Genomic DNA, 19,348 nt, shown 5'->3' with positions numbered 1-19,348 from the left:
GGCATAATACATTATTTGAATTAGTTCAGACTTTATGGTTAGAATTGGCTACTATAGTTACATGTCTCCTACCAGCAGGCAGGCTCACCGGAAGTGACGAGATAATTACAGTTTAGTGCATCCGAAAAGATAAATGCTACTGTTTATTCATATAAAAGTATGTGTAACAATAGTACACATATTGGGTATGTAGTGCATTGTATGTGATTTTGGACACAGTGTTAGACTTTTGTCTTTTCAGCAGTCCTCGCCATTTTACGATATGCATTATAAAATAGCAAAAGGCATGTCTCGCAATCGGCTAGGCTACAGTCAAAGTTCACCTAGTCTGTTGCAGGCCACATTTTGGCCTTTGTTGTGGCTCGAAAACTGACATTCATAGAAAAATTTGGTCTAATCTTGAACCAGAGTATCTGCAGATTAATTCAACGCCGGATATGTTATGATCCACTAAAGTTAGGCATGATACAAGATAAATAAAGTCCTGTTTGTGATATCTTTGCCGCCATCTTGACTGTACACACCTGATGGAGATCTGCACTCAACTGAGTGCACTCCTCTAGTTTCTATATGGATTTGATGGCTGTTGTATGACGTAGTATTAGGGCCACGCCGAGAGAAAATACTTTTCTTGAGATTATGAGAATAAAGCTGCAATTCTACAAGAAAAAAAGTAATATCAGATGTAACCACTGATAGCCTTGCAGTCGATCACCTCCAGCTATTTGGTCTTCCACAAAACTTTACGCTGTGAGTCTCGACCTGCAGGCTGTTATTTGGTTGTTTTTTCTTACTTCCCCCAAAACAAATACTTTTAAAAATATTTGGATGAAATAAATATTTGTAAAAACACACTATTTGTGCTTTTCCGAATACAGCATATGGATTTGGCTCCGCCCCTACTCCACATTCCTCATTTTAACGCAGGCAGCATAACATTTCAACTTTATTCTTGTAATATCATGACTTTATTCTCTAAATCTCAGAGTTTTTTTCCTCTCAATGTGGCGCTAATACTCTGTCATACTGCTGTACTCTTTAATATTAGCCTTAATATTGTCAGTCAGAGAACTCTTTACCCACAGAACTTAACATGGATCACAACTGGGATCATTTTAAACTCAAACTGAAACAGTTTTGAAAGAGGGATCAGTCATGTAGTCATGAGTGATCTGGAGCTTGTCATTTTATGATACTTTTATTGTATCATTGCTTGTAAATTGTTTGTGTTTTGTGCTGCTTTGTATGTATACTGTATGTATTGTTGTGTTTTACTGTATGTATATGTATATATATAATGTATGTATATGTATTGTTTCCTGCAGTTTCATATATATTTTACTGATAAGTTTGATGTATTTTAAAGGCCCATTTAGGGACAGGCATTGCAAACTAGCTTAGGCTATAAATGCTGTGGTATTAGTGGAATTAGTTCATGCTATATACTTGTCCCCATACAAATAAACATTAAATCCAATTAATAAAGCCCCTTTTGAAAAACAGCTGATATATCATGTATCTCTTTTCCTAGTATAGGCAAACTATACTACATTTCATTCAAACAAAACTTGTAAAAAAAAAAAAAAAAAGGCTTTAGTATATTTTGCCACATTTCATGGAATAAACTGTATTTGACAGTTTTATAATTATATGGTTGTATATTTTGTCTGTATTAACTCATATATCTTTCTTACATCATCATGTGTTATTTTTTTTATATTGAATACTTTGGGTCTCCATGGCAGATTTCTCTCATTTTGTATGGAAATGTATGGCCAACAACAAGGCTTACTTCGAATAACGTCACTTTATTGGCAATTATTACGGTACTCCTACTTTTGGCACTGAGGATAGCCTCTTCCCAGATGGTCTGGTCCCAGACATTGCTTTCAAGACATTTAGAAATAAATGACTGAATACAAAGTAGAATTCAGACACAAATTCAACCCAGTGTTTTCCACTGGAAAACCCCCCTGACACATTCTTTGCCAAAAGCAGGGATTCAGGGGCAACTGGGATCTACACCCCTTCAGGATGGATGGGAGAAATGGGTATTCTGGGTATCAGATGGTTGTCCGAAATTGGTATTGGGGTGGGGGAGGGGGTTGGGAGGGGGGCTTCATAATCTCCTGCCCCATCAAACTTTCATGGGCCATTTTTTTTCAAAACCCTGAATGCTTTATTAAAAAATATGCATACATAACACTTTTCCTACACAACAATACAAAACAGTACAATCACTTTTGTAAATAACACGTGAACGCAAACCCACACATCACCCCTTCCCGCCCTAGCCCAAGGAACTTAGAGATGCTACAGTAAGCCCTTAATATTCCCCACCCAGCCCCTACCCACCACCACCACCATCACCTCTGAGAGAGAAATAAGACATAGTTAAATCAGAAACAACTCCCTTGGTAAACTCAGACAAAAGAACAGAGTAGACACCAGGTTGCATACAGACATAGCATTTGCCACCAGCAGGTGAATGATGGGCTCGACTGAAACGCTTGTTTGTGTTCTTTAAGTGTGTATCGTTTGCCTCAAGTCTTCTGACGTAACGTAGGGAGTGAAAGAAGTAGTCCATTCTGCAGTCCAGGAGTTGAGATAGAGGTTTCCAGAATGAATATCAGACCATGACATACATAACCTACAGGAAACACCACCAAGTGCCTCAAGTGATTTGGCTTTGATAAAGGATAGATAAGTGGCAACTGCCAATCAACAATGGCACACCAAGAGAGAGATTTCGGTCAATTACACAGACATGCGGTGAAATAGATTTTCACATGAAGGAAACTCTTTAAAGGCGAGGGGTGGATAGTTCGAACCTGATTGATAAAAGGTAACACACTTCCTAAAGACTCTTCCCACTCCTATTGGGATGGGTGTTACTGTGCATATTCATTTTGAAATAGTAGTGGTAGATAAAATGCAACTGAATAAAAAGAACCAAACAAACAAAAAAAATATATATATATAAAAGAAAGATAAAAGGGATTATAAAGATTACAAAAAAAATGAGGACTCCAAATGTCTGGTTATATTTTAATATGATCATACAGGGATAGAGGTCAACCAAAAATGATATAATGTGAACAAAAAATTTAAGTAACAAAAAAGTTCAATAAAAACAGACAGAAAAGCACTGTTTTTAAACATTTTTTTTTACTGTATATCAGTCTGTAGCAAATAGTCATTACATACCCTGAAAAAGGGAAGAAGAAAGCTTTGAATGGTGCACTGAATAACTTGGCTGGAGAGCAAAGGGGGTGTTAATGCTGAATTATCTCTAAGCTCCAAGAGTGGTACCCTTGAGATGAGGCCTCTATGCCTTATATGCGTAAGTTTGAGCTTTATAATGTCTAGAAGATAATCAGTCATTGATTTTTTGGGTGCATAGAGGCATAGTGAGGGCTCAATTCCTTTAGCCATCTCCTGTTAGGTTTTAAGTCTTTGCCAATGCAACCTTTTAATCAGATTGGCGAGTATGGCAACCATACGAGAACCTAGACCATTGCAGTAGGTGCGAGAGAGCAAAAAAGACCACTCAAAATGCAGTGGAGGTGTCATACATACTGAATGTTTGTGTGCAAGTGTATGAACGGGAAGGCAGTTGTGTATGTGTGTGTGTGTGTGTGTGTGTGTGTTTTAGGATTGCAACAACACTCCCTTAACACTGTGGGGGTCAGAGCGTGGTTCTTGTTATTGGTGCCTCTTCACTCTTGCTAACTACTCGTCCAATAATTACAATCATTAACTTTTCATATGAAATGACCCTTTGCTAATAACACAACACTTTACAGCTTTTTGAAGCATGCCTCATTCAAATCGCTCTTTGAAATTTTCTTTTCCCCACAAAGATGATTCAATGCCAATAACTCAGTGCCGTTTGAATGCCACGTGGTAAAGAGAAAAAATTCTATTGTAAAAATTAAAGCCCCAGATTAAAAAAAAGTTTCTTTTTACGAAATGGCTCTCAAGTATTCTTTGTTCCACAGATAGAGGTCCCTATGGGGCTTTGGATAACTTAGAATTGGTTTAAAATCCTCTTTACAATTTTACTATGGGATTAGGAGCAATAGGGAGAGGGTTGGGGGGGGGAGGGGGGCGAGAATCTTCTGCTGGTGTGAATTGAACACACATACAAAACACGCGCCAATTAAACCTGCACCCACAAATGTCAACTCTCAAACAAATGTGTGCATGCATAATCGCTCTCAGTCACACTCTCTCTCACTCACACACACACACACACACACACACAGAGGAGAGACAGCAGTCACTAGTGTGCAATGCAAGTTGCACTTGAACTCTTTCACATCCGAAAGCATGTCTTTTGAGAAAGGTCATAGTATATGTCCTGACAGTGGAAACCCCTCCTCACCGTCAATGTCTGACGAACCCCCCCTCCCCCCCACACCATTGATATGTGACCTGTCTGTCCTCCTTTTAGGCAGATGTAATGGAGTTGTGCGGTAGCTAGCTCGACAGAAGGGTGGGGGCGGGGGGGGGGGCTGTCAGTTGGAAACATTACGGCAACTGTCCTTGTTAGAAGTTAAATTAAGGAATAAAAAGTTTGTTTTCCTAATGTCGAGAAACAAAGTGGAATCTTCACGCTAAAGCTTTCCACGGGCACTACTTGAGCTAAGATTCACCTCTTAAATTAGAATAATGCTATGACTATCATAAAAAAATCCAACATTTAGCATAGCCTTTTTTTTGTGTTCTTTGTCAGCTGGTCGGTCAGTCAAGTGTTTTTAACGGTGGATTTTCAGCCTCTGTCCAACAGATCGAATGCGAAGAATATAGCAAGATAAAGGGGAAGAGGAAAACATACATACAGAAGAGTTGCTATATCCCCCCTATGCACCATCCTCCCCCAACAACACCCCACCCTTGTCCATGGAGACATTATACAGGTACGTGAGAGACAAACAGGCAGACAGATGTAGTCCAATGAGTAGACGGCTGGTCTGCGGTGTCTGTCTGGAGGCGTCACGGGGACTTGATGTGCTCCGGGCTCAAGGTGGAGGGTGGGTTTCCTTGGAAACTCTGGGAGGACCTGGCATGGCAGTGGCCATGCAGCGAGATGGGGGAAGAAGGGTCAGTTGGAGGAGGAGAACAAGCCGTTACAGCTCACCAGTGGATGGCGGTTGTATCCCGCTGGGCGTTTGACTGGTTTTTCCAGGCCTCTGGGTCGGGATCAGGTTTTGGATGAGGACCTGAAATTTCAGAGTGTCCGTCATCACCTCCACCATTTTGTCTAGGCCAGCCAGGAGACGATTTTTTCCTCACTTTTGTTTGCTCTTTTGTCTTGGTGGCTTTTGTTTGTTTTTCTTGACTTGCTTTGGGTTGGTGTTAGATTTTATTTGCCCGTTTAGATTTTATTTTTATTGTAGGATTCTTGGATTGTTGTTAAAGAGAGATGTCATCTGCTCCATCAGTGACTATCAACTGTCCATGTTACTGCAGTTCTCTGAGGAGAAAAAAGAAAAAGTCAGTGAATATAGAGACATAACACATTGTAATTACAGAACATTCTGCGTGACAGTAATGTTTTATCAAAAAGCTTTAACTCCTTCTCTCTACAGAATGTTTTACAATAGTTAATACAAAACTTTTAAACACATTTAGGCTTTAATTGAAACAGTAGCTTTTAGCTCAAGGCCATCTGTTAACTGTCTCAAGTAGCTGCAATCCATGTACATTTTTAACCTAACAAAGCTCACTTGCACAACAGTTCATACCAATAAACTTGGCTGATGTTGCCACTGCTTGTGTAACAAGTAGAATTACCATTCAGTCCGTCCGCCTCTTGCGTGTCGAGGAAGGGTGCAGGACCCCAGACACGCACTGTGCCGTCATCTGAGGCGGAAGCCATGAGTCCTGGGATTGCCGGGTTCCAGCTCACACAGTTAACGGTGCGCGTGTGGCCTGTTAGCTCTGCAATGGGCAGTTCACCACGCCGGTGCCAGATGTACACTTTGTGGTCTGTGGAGAAGGGATGAAAAGGGGCAACATAAAGACATACACAGAAGAAAACATGAGCGTACATGGATAACTGTTACAGATTAGAGCAGCAACATGAAAGGGAAATACTTTTTTTTTCTTTTACAAGCCAACTAACAAATCACTTCCATAGACAGATTTATGTTAAGTCTGTTCATAAAAGTCAATACTACTTCGCTGATCAGAAGTGATTCAGTGCACTATGCAGTAAACCAGAAATACTGCCTCGCGGTTGTACGCCTCCGCCAACCAGTGAAGTTGCAGTTTACATCCATGTCTGTCCAGACTCACATAATATTTGTGGTGAAGACTTTGAAGGAATTTAATAAAAGGTATTAAGTGTATTTTGTGGTGAAATGGAAGTTATCACTATACTGACATGTATGATTCCAGTGAATAATTCAGCCCCGGCTCTTCACCCATTCATTGCAAGATTGTCTAGATTCTCAGCTACAGTGGTAAGCAAACCTCTCTAGTCAAGTGCTTTAGGAAAACTGTTCCTTTTGTTGTTGTCTAGCTTGTAATTCATTGTCTTTCCATTTGCCTCAGCGTTGTTGTTCTCATTCTGCTGTATGTCTACTAGTGTTTACGTTCACTGAGACAAACAAAAGAGTCAAATTCTTTGTATGTGTTCACATGCTTGGCTAATAAAGCTGATTCTGATAGAACACAAAGTTGTAGCCATGACAGTAGACGATGCTTCAGATACGGATGTTGCTGCAAAGAAGCTACAAATTCTAAAATGTGGAAGCTTCACACACATCTTCAATCCGGCAGCACAGAAGGTCAATACAATCACAACAGTTTCAATGTGGACGGATAAGATAAGATAAGTGTCACTGATTCAGTATCCGACCAAATGTGAAATATGGTCACAATCTCCCCTTCTGTTCCAGAGTTATGGTGATGAATGATGGCCAGAAAGTGTTTTTGCAGAAAATTATGATGTCACAGTGAAGTTGACCTTTGACCTTTTGGACATTTATGTGAAACTTTGACATAATTAGCGTATGAATTCTTGAGTTATGGCCAAAAATGTGTTTTGTGAGGTCATAGTGACCTTGACCTTTGACCACCAAAATCTAATCAGTTCATCCTTGAGTCCAAGTGGATGTTTGTGCTAGATGTAATGAAATTCCCTCCAGGCGTTCCTGAGATATTGCGTTCACAAGAATGGGGCGGACAACCCAAAAACATAAATCTTCTGGCCACGGCTGTCGCGAGCATGGACGCATACAAAGAGATGACTCAAAACTGCACCATGCCACACAAGCCCTAAGTACTACAGTGTATTATAAAAGGTACAGCACCCTCAATTGGGGTATCATAACAGTGCTTTTTGACTGTACCTTCGCTGCCACTGGCAATGAAGTCTTCGTTATGTCCTCCGAAGCAGGAGTGGATGGTGTAGAAGCCCTGGGTCACACCTTGGTACTTCCTGACCAGCACCCGGTCCTGTAGGTCCCACAGGTGCACTCCCTACAATAGTTGTAGGGGAATAGACTATTAATTACTGAAACATCCTGTATAGTGGTCTCAAAACAAAGTTGCAGTAAATAATACAATACATAATATTGCTAATAGGAGAGTTGGTCAAAAGGCTCACCTGAGTTGCTACATTTAACAAAGCTAATCTTCCGTTCTTTGAAACAGTAAAAGACATGATAGGGTGGTCCTCCTGAACTCTGTAAAGAACATGTAAACAAAACATAAACCAATCAGTTACCATGTTTTATAATGTAAATATACAAAAACATAATATTGTAGTTGATATGGAAGCTGATATTGGGTGCTTTTTAACTGCAATTTTCCTTTTTTTTGGCATTTTCTTTTAAATTTCAAAACTTATATATAATATACACATACATGTTTCTGTCCGTAAGGTCCTCAAAGTTGTATCCCCGAATACGTTGGTGGGTATCCGAGGCCAGCACTGTCCTGCCATCACCCAGGCACCACAGGCACTGCACCCTCACACCCTCCCAGGAGTCCAACAAGTTACCGTCCAGGTCCTGAAAACACAGACAGTAGATGAGCTGCTGGCCCGGATGATGCCGCTAATCAGCTTTCTTACTGCTCAGACACTGACACAGTTGGAACAATCACACAGTTTGAAAACACACTAGAGTTTAAGGAAGATGTGGGCCAGTGTCTGAACATTTCAGATTTGATGTGAGACTTACAAATATAGGCCAGTCCATTTCAGAATAACATGGCTTGTCACACAACACCAATTAAACAGCTGCACATTTTGGCATTTCCATTACACTTTTGCAGTTTGGCACTTTTTTTTATAAACGTGTGACAAGTTAAAATATTAATTTCTAGCAATTTACATAAATTGTCAACTGCACAGAGACCTGTTCAGGCACAAAATACACAAGCATGTACCATCATGCTAGTGAAATGTGAAAAAAAGCCCCACCCACACCTTTATGGGTTCATTGGGTTCATGACCAGCAAATCAACACATGGAAGGATCCAATTATCTTGAAGCTGTCTGTTAAAGGTAAGAGCAACACTTGGGTATGTTTAACAGCTGCTATACATATACCATGACTCACATACAGTGCCCCCCCCTTTCCTGTGAGCCTCCTCCGCCTTTAAAAAACACACCAGGCATTCAGCACTGATAGAATACAGGAGTGATACATAACTCTCAAGAGGAAAAAGGACAAATATTGATACAACACTATACAAAATGATCCATCCGCTTACACATTGATAGAACTGTCCCCTCTGTCCTCCGGTGACAAAGCGTTTGCCGTCGGGGTTCCAGGCCACACTTGTCAGACTGTCTTCATGGGACTGGGACATTTTGGTCCGCAGCTCCCCCGTCTGGTCAACAAGAGGATCGGCAGAGACAGCAGGGGAGCAGAAAAGAAGAGAGAAATAGGGGGGAGGGGAGACAGCGAGAAGAAGCATTAAATAAGAATGGGGGAGGGGTACATAAAAAGAATGGGGAGGGGCAGTGATGGGAGGAGAGGTCATTGAGTACACAGCCTAGAGCAGATCTATAGGAGGCTTGAGGCGTGTTTTTCTCTGAGGGAGCCAATTGTTTACTCAATTTGAAGGACATCTCAAGTCTTTGACAACACCAACACTCTGCTTTTCTAACTATTTTCACCATGATGTACATTGGTAAAACAGTAGCTGGCATATTGGTGGCACTATTGGTTAAAATGTATCATAAATATAGGATTATGTAAAGCTTAAAACAAAATAGTGTGAAATGTTGTGTATAAATGTTACCTGAACGTTCCAAAGCCAGAGCTCAGAGCAGTCATCAGGTCCACAGGCGATCAGGTTGGTGTCATCGGGACTCCAGGCTAAGTAGGAGACACCGTACGCATGACCCTCCAGAGTTCGCAGCAGCTTCAGCTGGTGGCTCTCCTGCACAAATATATGACGGAAGATGATAATAAGATATATTCATACACACATTGAAGGCTTAGCCCTCTTATGTGGTGATGCTAAGATAAGTACTCAAACCAAAGTCAAACAGGTGCAAATTAGTTGTCGAGAAGTTACATGACATTAAGTGGGAAAACTCAACAAGATTACACACTGCTCCAAATGTATAACTAACCCCGGTTGACATTAAAGTCAAAAGAATCTTTAAAAAAAAAAAAAAAAAAGTCTTTCAGGGGTCTGAGTCAACTACAAAGAACCTGGAGACTTTTTTTATAAAAACAGATGCCAGCACTGGTTCTCCCTTACAGAAAGGATACAAATGTGTAATAAATAGTAATTAAACTGAAATACTGACAGACTACATCAAAGGGCTAAAGAGTGGTAACAGTATTTCTGCAGATATTGTTTTGATAATGGAAAAATAACTACGTCAAAGAGACACTTGATAATCTTTGTTCTACTAAACAAAGACAATTTACACATGACACCTAGAAGCCCTATCACCACATTCCTGCAGGGTAACTCTAGCTGTGGATTAAATCATAAAACAGAGAAAACCTGTGTTTATTTAGGCATCTTTCATACTCACCGGGTCCACTTGCCAAATAATGACAGTAGTGTCTTTGGAGCCAGTGGCTAGTTTGGTGCCATCATTTGAGAATTTGCAGAACCACACCTCATTACAGTGCTCTGTCAGAATCTGCTGGGTGTAACAGGGGAACTGCTTCCTGTGACACGCAAGAAAGACTAAAGGTTAAATCTTCATTGTGTAAGTAAGCGATGTTAGGTGTTCTTATATAGTCTATATCTCAACATGGTGCAAGTTAGGGGGGGAGACGATTAGAAAGGATAAACTTAAGGAACAACAACATGGGGAAGCACAGCAAGAAGTGAAGCCATAAAAAGAGAACAAGACACCAGAGACATAAAAAATCAAGAGGGTAAATCAGACCTTCAACACAGTAGACAACATTTTGGCAACACAAGGTAATGTTTTCAGTGCAGGTGCCTTAATATTTTATTTTTATAACAGAAGGTTGAGTGACATCTAATATCAGATTCTGCAACATGATTACTTAGCAATGAGTCCATAGTGTGTTGAGCAACAGGCTAGATGTGTGGTACTGACCTGCTGCAGACATGGTCGAGGAGCAGAGAGACTGAGTCCAGGTTATTGTCTAGCTTGGTGTTATGATACAGGCAGCGGTCCCTCTGCAGCTCCACTGCTTGCCGCAGCAGGGTCTGCAGCCGCCGTGGGGGCAGCATCACAGACGGTGGCAGGTATGCTACAAGGAGAGATAAAACCGGACTAGTTCATCCTGCTTATGGATCACATGTGCTGTAGTATTGTAGTCAGGCAGTATATGTTAACTCTACAGAGTCAGTGTGTGAACCTGTCTCCTCACTCTGTAATTTGTCCAGCAGTCGGCAGCGTGAGGCGGTGCCCTTGCCCTCCCACTCTGCCTTGGCCCTCAGGTCCTCAGCATGGCTACACATTAGGTACCTGCAGGAAGACGCAAAGCACACAGCTTAAGCAAAATGACAAAACGCTGAGAGGAAACAATAACATACACGGCAAGATCACAAAATAATACAACACAAAAAAAAATAATACAATCGGTTGTCAGCAAGAGGTGAGCAGAAACAAAAACTGTCACAAAATTGTGAAACTGTCAAGTACAGATTACTCAGAACAACAGTAGTACTACACCCAGTGCAGAACAGATCCGATTTAATACAGATGAACAACAAAAAATGAATGCAACCTCTAGTTGCTAGAAATCCTATATGCTGTAGAACCTTAAATGAGGAAATTGAGTGCACTGAATGCAGGTATTGTTTGAGAAATGACAGAAATACATCAACAGCGTCAAGGGCACATTTGGATACAGCCGGCTGATAGACCTAAGACAAGTGACAGATCAATAAATTATTCAGTCAATTGAGTGACAGACTGTTAAGAAGAACAAGCTTGTAGGTAGTGTTGAGTGATCGATGCCCACTAATTGATTACGTAATGGAATGACAAGAATTTGTTTGCTGAGAGCACTGGTGCTGTGCATTGATCAGACTGTGGATTAGATGATCCTATAGCTAGTGACACCATTGTACAGTATGTCAGAAGAACAAATTCAACATATAATATGTATATTGGAGAATCAAATTAATAATAAACTAAATCACATAGGAACATTGATCCAAGCAACTGATTTTTAAAATGTTGTGAAAGCAAGATAAAATTTGGCACGTTATTCGCCAAGTAGAACTTTTTATAGTTGCCACAAGTGTATATTTATTGACTACAGAGGTATCTGAGAGGTACAGCAGATGGATATATATTCTCTATATACTGCAGCTGTTTGTAGGTGAGTATTAGTGCAGAAAGGGTGAAGTGTCTGATGACCGCTATGAGAAAGATGCAATATTATAACTGTAGCAGTACCCGCTGAGTACGTGGATGCGATCTGTGTTGTACTTGAGTGGCGTCAGCTCTCCCCGTAGCACCTGCAGAGCCTCCAGGACTTTGCCGTCCTCCAGATACTCTAGGTACTTCTGCTGCAGCAGCAAGAACTTCATACGCTGAGTAGAGGAGCAGAAAAGACAGATTGTGAAGTGCGAGTATAGAGAAAAGATTTTAAAAGGATATAGGAGGAAGAAACAAATTAGCTCAAAACCACAGGAGGAACCAAACACACATGAACTACTGTGTTTCCCTTTAACATTTGTGAGAAGACATATGGACATATAAACTTTCAAAAAGCACCACAGAAATAAATCACCTTAGTCTAAAATTAAATTCATGTCATCAAAACTCTAAGGCGTGGTAACTTATTGCAAGGCTGCATGTTCTCATTATCAGAATGTATTTATAGATGTGCCCAAGACATATGGTAATGTTAACATGAACAGTGTTTACCAGTAACTTCTGCTGGTCAACATTGTGGTATTACAGGGAAACTTTGTCAATTTTCAACTGTATCATTACAATGTGGTTATTATGCAAATGAACAACGTTTAACTTCCCTCCATGTTGCCTGCACCCAGAGCTCCCCACTCATCTGCCCACATATGTCCACCAGGTGATGCAAAACGTGTCATCTAGCAAATTTTGGAGATGTGCCTTAACACTACAAACTATGTTTCCTCATTTTCAGTAGTGGTGCCTTCAAAGATGGTAAAATGCAGGTCTCCCAAAACACTCCTGTCTACCATGTTACGCCAGCGATAGGAAAAGAAAAGCAGTCCCTAAAATATCATACTACTAAATACTTTAAAATATCAGTATATTTGGAAGAAAACTAGTTTCACGCTACGAGGCGGAAGATCATGCTGTTGAATCAGACACAACAGAAGCAACCACTGGGCCGGCGCAGCGAAGCTAAGCTGCTAAGTTTCTCCGTGATTTCATCCAGACGAGCTGAATCCAACACAAAAAACCCCCCACTAGCTCTACTTACAGTATCAGAGCAGAGATGTGGCGTCACTATTACAATTAGTGACACCAAATATAGTGCTGTGTAATCAGACAAAACAGAGTACGGAAGAGGAATCGACTACAGGAGCTGACTCTGTTCTCTGAGAATATGATATCGGACTTTACCAACTCTGAATACAGAGCAGCATATCAGTGACTGCGTTACCTTTAACTTGTTGCATCCAGCTTTGAGCACAATCTGTTCTGGCTCATCGTCATCCAAAACAGGTAAAAGAAACAGTGGAGTTAGAAACACTAGTATGAAACATCAAGACTCGATGAGGAAAAAAAGTTTTGTGAATAAGCCTCAGTAAAGATATATAACGCTGCTCGCTTTGTCTTCGCTGACTGGTCGTCAACACACCATGAGTAGCTCACTGGAAACTCATTGTGAGAGACATGCGCAAGGCATTCTGGTTGTTGTAGGATTCCCCCCTTAAGAGCAGTATGGGAAATCTACAGCCTTTTTCCTCAGGTTTCTCTAGTCATGGGGCACCAATTTCAAAAATAATTGCACAATTCTACTACACAGGTGACCTAGTTTTAAGAAATCATCATATTCACAGCGGTGACTTTTTCCTTTAAGAGTCTCTGTCTTATCTCAGGTATGCAGCATGAACCGCAGCCCTGCAAGCACAGTTAGACCCACTAAACATAAATTCAAGAAAAACATCCACCCACAAAAGAGTGCATCTCCTGAACAACTAAACCTGTGGTATGCTGCAAGTAAATGACTCCTAGCATTGCAATGAAAATCATGTTGACAATGACAACACTAACCTGCTACAACTCAAGACCTAAAATGGCTACCCACATTGCAGATACAGATGAAAATCAACAACTACAACCACCCTCTCAATAAACCAGCTGGCAATGGCAGCTAGACAGACTTCAGATAGAGAGCAGCAGGCACTTAACTGAGACACAGGGGACCATTTTTGGAGCTCATCTTGTCTGCTAATTAGCATGCTAGCTGGGGCTAATTAGCGTGAGTAGAGTACATAATTCCAAACCAACACTGTAAAGTAGTTTCTGTTCAACAAATCGTCACACTACCATTTTGTTTAGGATACAAAAAATGTACTCATTTTATCATTCCCTATGAACAAGAAATGATACAAGGAGTCTTACAGGCATCCAACAAACTAGAAATATGCAGAGAAGGCAAAATATTTTGTTGAAAATGCTTTTTTTTTGTTTTTGTTTACAGAGATGTTCCTGGATCCATCTTTCCAACATTCCCTACTACCTAATTGCCATTTTCCCAGCTGTGAGGAGCTCCTGTATTTCCACTGTGCACTGCATTATGGAACAATGGCACATGCAAAATAAATAAAATTTGCATGTATACTGAAATATCTGAGTATACTTCATCACTTTTTCAGAGTAAACATACTCAAAGCCCTGTTGAAATTTCTATGTAGTGTGAGATTGGGGAAAATCAATTGTGGTTATACTCGCACAATAGCATCTGAATTAACAATATTTCAAATACAAACAAAGAATCTTCATTCAATCACATCCTCCCGAAAATCTCAGTAAACACTACAGGCCTGTTTTCCATCCATTCGTTTCAACCAATCTAAGGACACTGCGGTGGTTTCGTGCTTGCAACAAAATAGAACCGCATTTTGCCTAAAAACAACAATCATACACTCATTCCCTAAAGCGAATGCGGTGTCCATTTGTGCTGCTACACTTTCCGAGGCGTTATCCAGAACATTTTGCTTCCAACGTTCCACAACAAGAACCTGCAGCCTTGCATTATGGCGGTACCATTCTAGAAACAGTTCAGGTTTGGGTAAAGGGAGCTTACCACAATAGCGTTGGGCGAATGCATCAGTGCTCTCAGCTCATTGAGATCATTCTCAGCCTGGACCAAAACAAAGAGGGTGATGGAGGGGAGAGACACAGAGAAATAGTTAGCTCAGCAGTTTCCACGCTTGCACAGAAAAAAAAAAAAAAAAAAACTCATCACATGAGCTGTAATACAGATCTTATGTTCATGGTCTTGTTGAGGATGAGTAAATTAATAATAGCGGAAGTGACGTTGATATGCTGTGATCATATTTCTAAAAGCTAACATTAAAAGACAACCTTTATGTTCACAGATTCTAGTAGCTGTCAAAAAATACTTGGCTTTTACTACTCTGCCAGTTAACTTGAGCTATGGAATCAAAAAGTAAGTGGCTACTTTGCTATTGGCTATATCCTGTCAAACACATCCAAAGATTTACCATCATTTGGCTCAAGGCCGGCGCTAGTTTTCCAGCTTGCAGTACTGACATAGATGAGTCCATTATTCAAGAAGATTCACAAGGCCATTTTAATAAGATGTACACTTTTATAACCCTCATCTCTAAAATATTGGAATGAGAATTCTGCAGCAAGAGCAGGGTAAGACAATTAAGACAATAATATAATAAAGCCAATTACATGAAAACTATTCTGAATGTGCAAACGCATAAAAATAATGTTTTTGAATCCCACATTATTGGGTCTAATGGAGCCTTACAATCCTGCAATAATGCACTGCTATGCCTCCGGTTTTCCGATTAACATTAATTTTGGCACTAAGATATAATAATAATAGACACATAATGGATCACATACCTTGTAATTGTGTTGCAAGACTTTTCAGTACACAAAATAATTACTTTAACATACACTCTCACTTCGAAATTTAAGATGAGTTGACCGAGCAAACGTTCTTCTAAACCACAAGAAGTCTGGCTTTTTCCAAACAAGCTCTCAATATTAATGACTATAAGAAGATGAACCTACCCTTCTGACAAACAGGATACATTACATAAACTCTGTGGTTGACCATTACATAATTATTATAGAGCTATGTGCACTTTAAATGTTGTTGTTCTCCTAAAGTCATATACCACTTTAGTAAGAGCTGTTGGTCAAGAAATTGGTAATTGTCAGCCATGTGTATCACACGTATTTAACACAAATAAAGCAAACTATGCAGACCACTTAAACTATGCTTTTGCAAACCTATCTTCGACAACTCCCGACAGGAGTCATATTTCCTTTTGTCAATAAGTCATATGAGAAGACTTTGATCTGCGAGGATACATATCTGTTTCTTTCTTGACCAAACAAGCTCTTCATGTCACAGTATGCAGTCAGCAGATCACTAGGAAGGACCCCAGTTCCCTCTCTATCAAAAACGACTGCTATTATGTCACCATGGTAACCCAAAACTAACCTTGTCCCACTCCCCCTCCATGACATGGTTGCGGAACTTGGTAGCTGAGGGGTGTTCCAGTCTGCAGCCTGATTCCTGCATCAGCAGGTCCACTGTCTGACTGCAGCGAGAAATGTAGAGAGACAGACACAGAAAGACAGGAAGAGGGGCAGACAAAGTTAGGCAGACGTATAGACACAAGACAGATAGAATATAAGAAAGAAGAGTTTTTAGAGTTTTTAAAACTTAAGAATCAGCCACAAAGATGATATTTCAGCTTTTAAAGCACAGTCAGTACTGTGAGAACCTGAGCTCAATCAGCATTATGTTGAAAAGTTATCTTGTGATATATGAAGCGTCATTTCAAGGCAGATTATTCAACTTTTAGTAATTGTCTCTAGCATTTCCGTCATGTCAGATTATGTCATATTTACAAGTATAGAGAAATAAGTGAGTGGGAGCTCTACAACAATAATTTTAGCACGGGGGCAATATTAACGTCATTAGCTGACAATGGCACAAATGCATTTTTGTGGCCAAGATCGTCTGGAGGAAGCCAGCCCAGAGCAGTTGTGTCATCAGAGCATTGTTTGTGGACAGCAGGAGGTCCATCAATGTGAATTGAGCTTTCACTGCAGTTGACATCACCATATCAGCCTGTCAACCATGAACCATAACCATCTGTCCAAACATCACATCTCTGCACACTCCACCTACACAAACAGGTCTGCTGGGGTGTGTATGTGTATGTGTGTGTGTGATAATGAAAGTGGGTTGGGGATGGGGGGATAGCTGACACCTTCAGCATGATGACATCATTCTCAGGTATCAATGGAGTGGCGCAGCAGCTCTGTGTTGAGCCTCTCATCCAGCTGGCTGCTACACTGATTTCACTTGCATTTCCCCAGCTGAAATATGGGGGCTCTGTTTCATACCAGGCAATACCATGTATCCCCCTAACCCACCCTCTCTGTAAACATACTGATGTTAGGCTGTCTTTTACAGTGCTTTGTAATGGCAGCTACACTTTCTCTGCTGGGTGCAAGAGATCAACGGGTGTCTATCTGTCCAATTGTGTCTACCACAGCCACTTTGAAGAAGAGGGCTAGACATACATTTTTTGAAAACCCCACTATGCTATAATTAGATTCAAGCACAGCCTTTCCATCTGAAACAGCTGGCAGAAGGAGCATTCCTCAGCCGCCATGAAACCAGCCGATTCTGTTAAATTCAGGACCAACTGTCGCCCATGGTACCGGCTGCAATCTTTAAATAAATAGGAGCCTTAATACATGCATGACACTGTTTGTGACTGACTGTTGACACATTGATCTGACAGTGACAAAAAATGAAGACAGTAATCTAAGAAGAAAGTTGTTATGTTCATGACATAGCTACATAAAATGGTGATTAACATGATGGATTTAAGAGTTGCTCGAAATGACAGCTCAAGATGTGCAAAGAGTGCACTGAGAATACTAAAATAACCAGGACTGTTTTTATAACCATGCTCGTTATAACAAAGTGGTCGACCTATTAATGTTAGTCCAGCAGAAAACATGTTATTTTTCCCGAGGCAGCCCAAGCTGGAAAAATGAAGAAAACCCACCATCAAAGCGAAAACCGACGTTGACAATCCGCACATTAACATTTCCTTCACAATTTTGCGCAATAGCCCTCGAAGCGCAAACATATACACTACAAACTCAACAATCCTGCTTGTGTGTTTAATTAAACAGCTAAATTTATTCCCCTTGTTTTCATGACATTGATTTTCTGCTTTGCAAAACACAACAAGTCAGCGGATTTTGTTTTTTCTCTGAATAAACGTTACTAACGTTAGATGATGTAATGCCTCTTATTCAGTGCGAAATCTATAACGTTAATTAACACATCGCGGCGTAACTGGCACATAAAACACGGTTCAACCCTCGATTGATGTGTTTAGCAGCCAAATGTTCTGAATCTGTGTTTTTGTGATTGTGTAGCAGTTTAATGTCAGGACACAACACCTCAGCGCATGCTAGTGCTGTTAGCGACCAAAGCTAACTGTTATTGTGCAAGATGGACCCCTTCTTTCTACCAACTGCCGAGCTCACAGGCTAACTGCCCCATCCCCCCATGTTTGTGTCTGTCAAGCGCACTAACAGCGCTTTTATCAACTGCTATTTCGCAGTTTAACAAAAAAGAACCGTTAACTGGATTACACTTCATATGCTGAACGTGAGCAGTAGGTGCTTTTGTGGGTTTTTCCTCGACTGACACATTGAATAAACTTACTTCAGCCCTAGTCCGTGGAGATGTTGCCCTATTAATCGTATGACATCTTCCTCCGCCTGCGAAAGTCGTTTCTTCTTTTTCAGCGAGCCGACCTCCGAGCTCGAAGCCGTAGAGGCAGCCGAAGTCCCCGTACCGGGCCCGGTTGAAGACCCGTTACTGGTACCGACACTATTCCCGTTGTCTGTGCTGGAGAGAAGCCCGTTGGAGTGGGTTCCGCCGGCCGTGGACGACTCCCCGTTTTGTGCGCTGTTTAGGCAGGGAAGCTCGGAGGATTCTTGTCCCTGTCCTGCTCCGTTTGCCTGCATGCTGCTGCTGAGGTTGTTGACAACACTGCGGTTAAAGTGGATGGCAGAGGTGGCTTGAGAGTGTGTAGCAAGTCCTAAGACAACTCCGGACGGGCCTGTTACAACTGCTGAAGCCCCGGGCTCTCCTGCTCCCTCCGCCGCCGAGGCTCGGTGCTTCTTCCGCGGGGGCGGCGACGCTCCGCCGGTGTCCGAGTCGGAGGAGGAGGAAGCGGAGGCCAGAGTTTCCTCACCGAGAGCGGCCGTGGTTAGAAGCCGGCGGAGCTCCGGGTGGGAAATGAAGAAGTAGCTTCCAGATTTGAGGCCTCGTTGTCGGGCTCAGCGCGGACTGTCACTGTGGAGGTTCTGTCAGTTAGCCCGTTTTTGTTGTTGTTTCTCTCAAAACAGCTGCAGCTCTAATGGAGTCCTGACGCCCTGACGTAACCGGAAATTCCTACACTACCATGCTTCCGGGTAGAATTATAATCCATGGTTGGTGCCTGAGAATTAATTATCATAATAATGAACTAACAACAATAAAACATCACATTAAAATTCATTTGAATGTCTCCAGAGACTTGACTTCAATACATCCTGAATTTGAAATGGACTCTAAATGTGTGAACCTCAAATTTACTCTCCACAGGTGTCCAGTTTACCTCTCTGACTAATTAAACCACAAACATC

General features: G+C 41.2%; 1 protein-coding gene across 1 annotated transcript; it reads right to left on the bottom strand.

The window, feature by feature from the left end:
* Nucleotides 1-2,561: 2,561 nt before the first annotated feature.
* Nucleotides 2,562-18,999, bottom strand: LOC137168790 (WD repeat-containing protein 26). Its single transcript, XM_067571545.1, has 14 exons — nucleotides 18,381-18,999; nucleotides 16,122-16,221; nucleotides 14,718-14,774; nucleotides 11,870-12,006; nucleotides 10,833-10,930; nucleotides 10,556-10,712; nucleotides 10,016-10,154; nucleotides 9,265-9,405; nucleotides 8,731-8,850; nucleotides 7,879-8,024; nucleotides 7,619-7,697; nucleotides 7,362-7,491; nucleotides 5,800-5,994; nucleotides 2,562-5,479 (listed from the first exon to the last, which is right to left on the bottom strand). Exons 1-14 carry the CDS (start codon nucleotides 18,683-18,685, stop codon nucleotides 5,454-5,456), a joined length of 1,830 nt encoding a protein of 609 aa, XP_067427646.1. The 5' UTR covers nucleotides 18,686-18,999; the 3' UTR covers nucleotides 2,562-5,453.
* Nucleotides 19,000-19,348: the final 349 nt, after the last annotated feature.

Source organism: Thunnus thynnus, chromosome 18 (genome assembly GCF_963924715.1).
Source record: "Thunnus thynnus chromosome 18, fThuThy2.1, whole genome shotgun sequence".
Taxonomy (NCBI): domain Eukaryota; kingdom Metazoa; phylum Chordata; class Actinopteri; order Scombriformes; family Scombridae; genus Thunnus; species Thunnus thynnus.
The sequence above is the reverse complement of the archived record's forward strand: the minus strand, read 5'-3'. Positions and strand labels throughout refer to the sequence as shown.

Excerpts from the sequence above, each read along its gene's own strand:
- LOC137168790 (XM_067571545.1), bottom strand. The coding sequence starts at position 18,685 with ATGCAGGCAAACGGAGCAGGACAGGGACAAGAATCCTCCGAGCTTCCC. Across the intron at positions 8,851-9,264 it reads TCTGGCTTTGGAACGTTCAG|ACGGGGGAGCTGCGGACCAA; the intron begins GTAACATTTATA and ends CTTGTTGACCAG. Across the intron at positions 7,698-7,878 it reads GACCTTACGGACAGAAACAT|AGTTCAGGAGGACCACCCTA; the intron begins GTATGTGTATAT and ends TGTTCTTTACAG.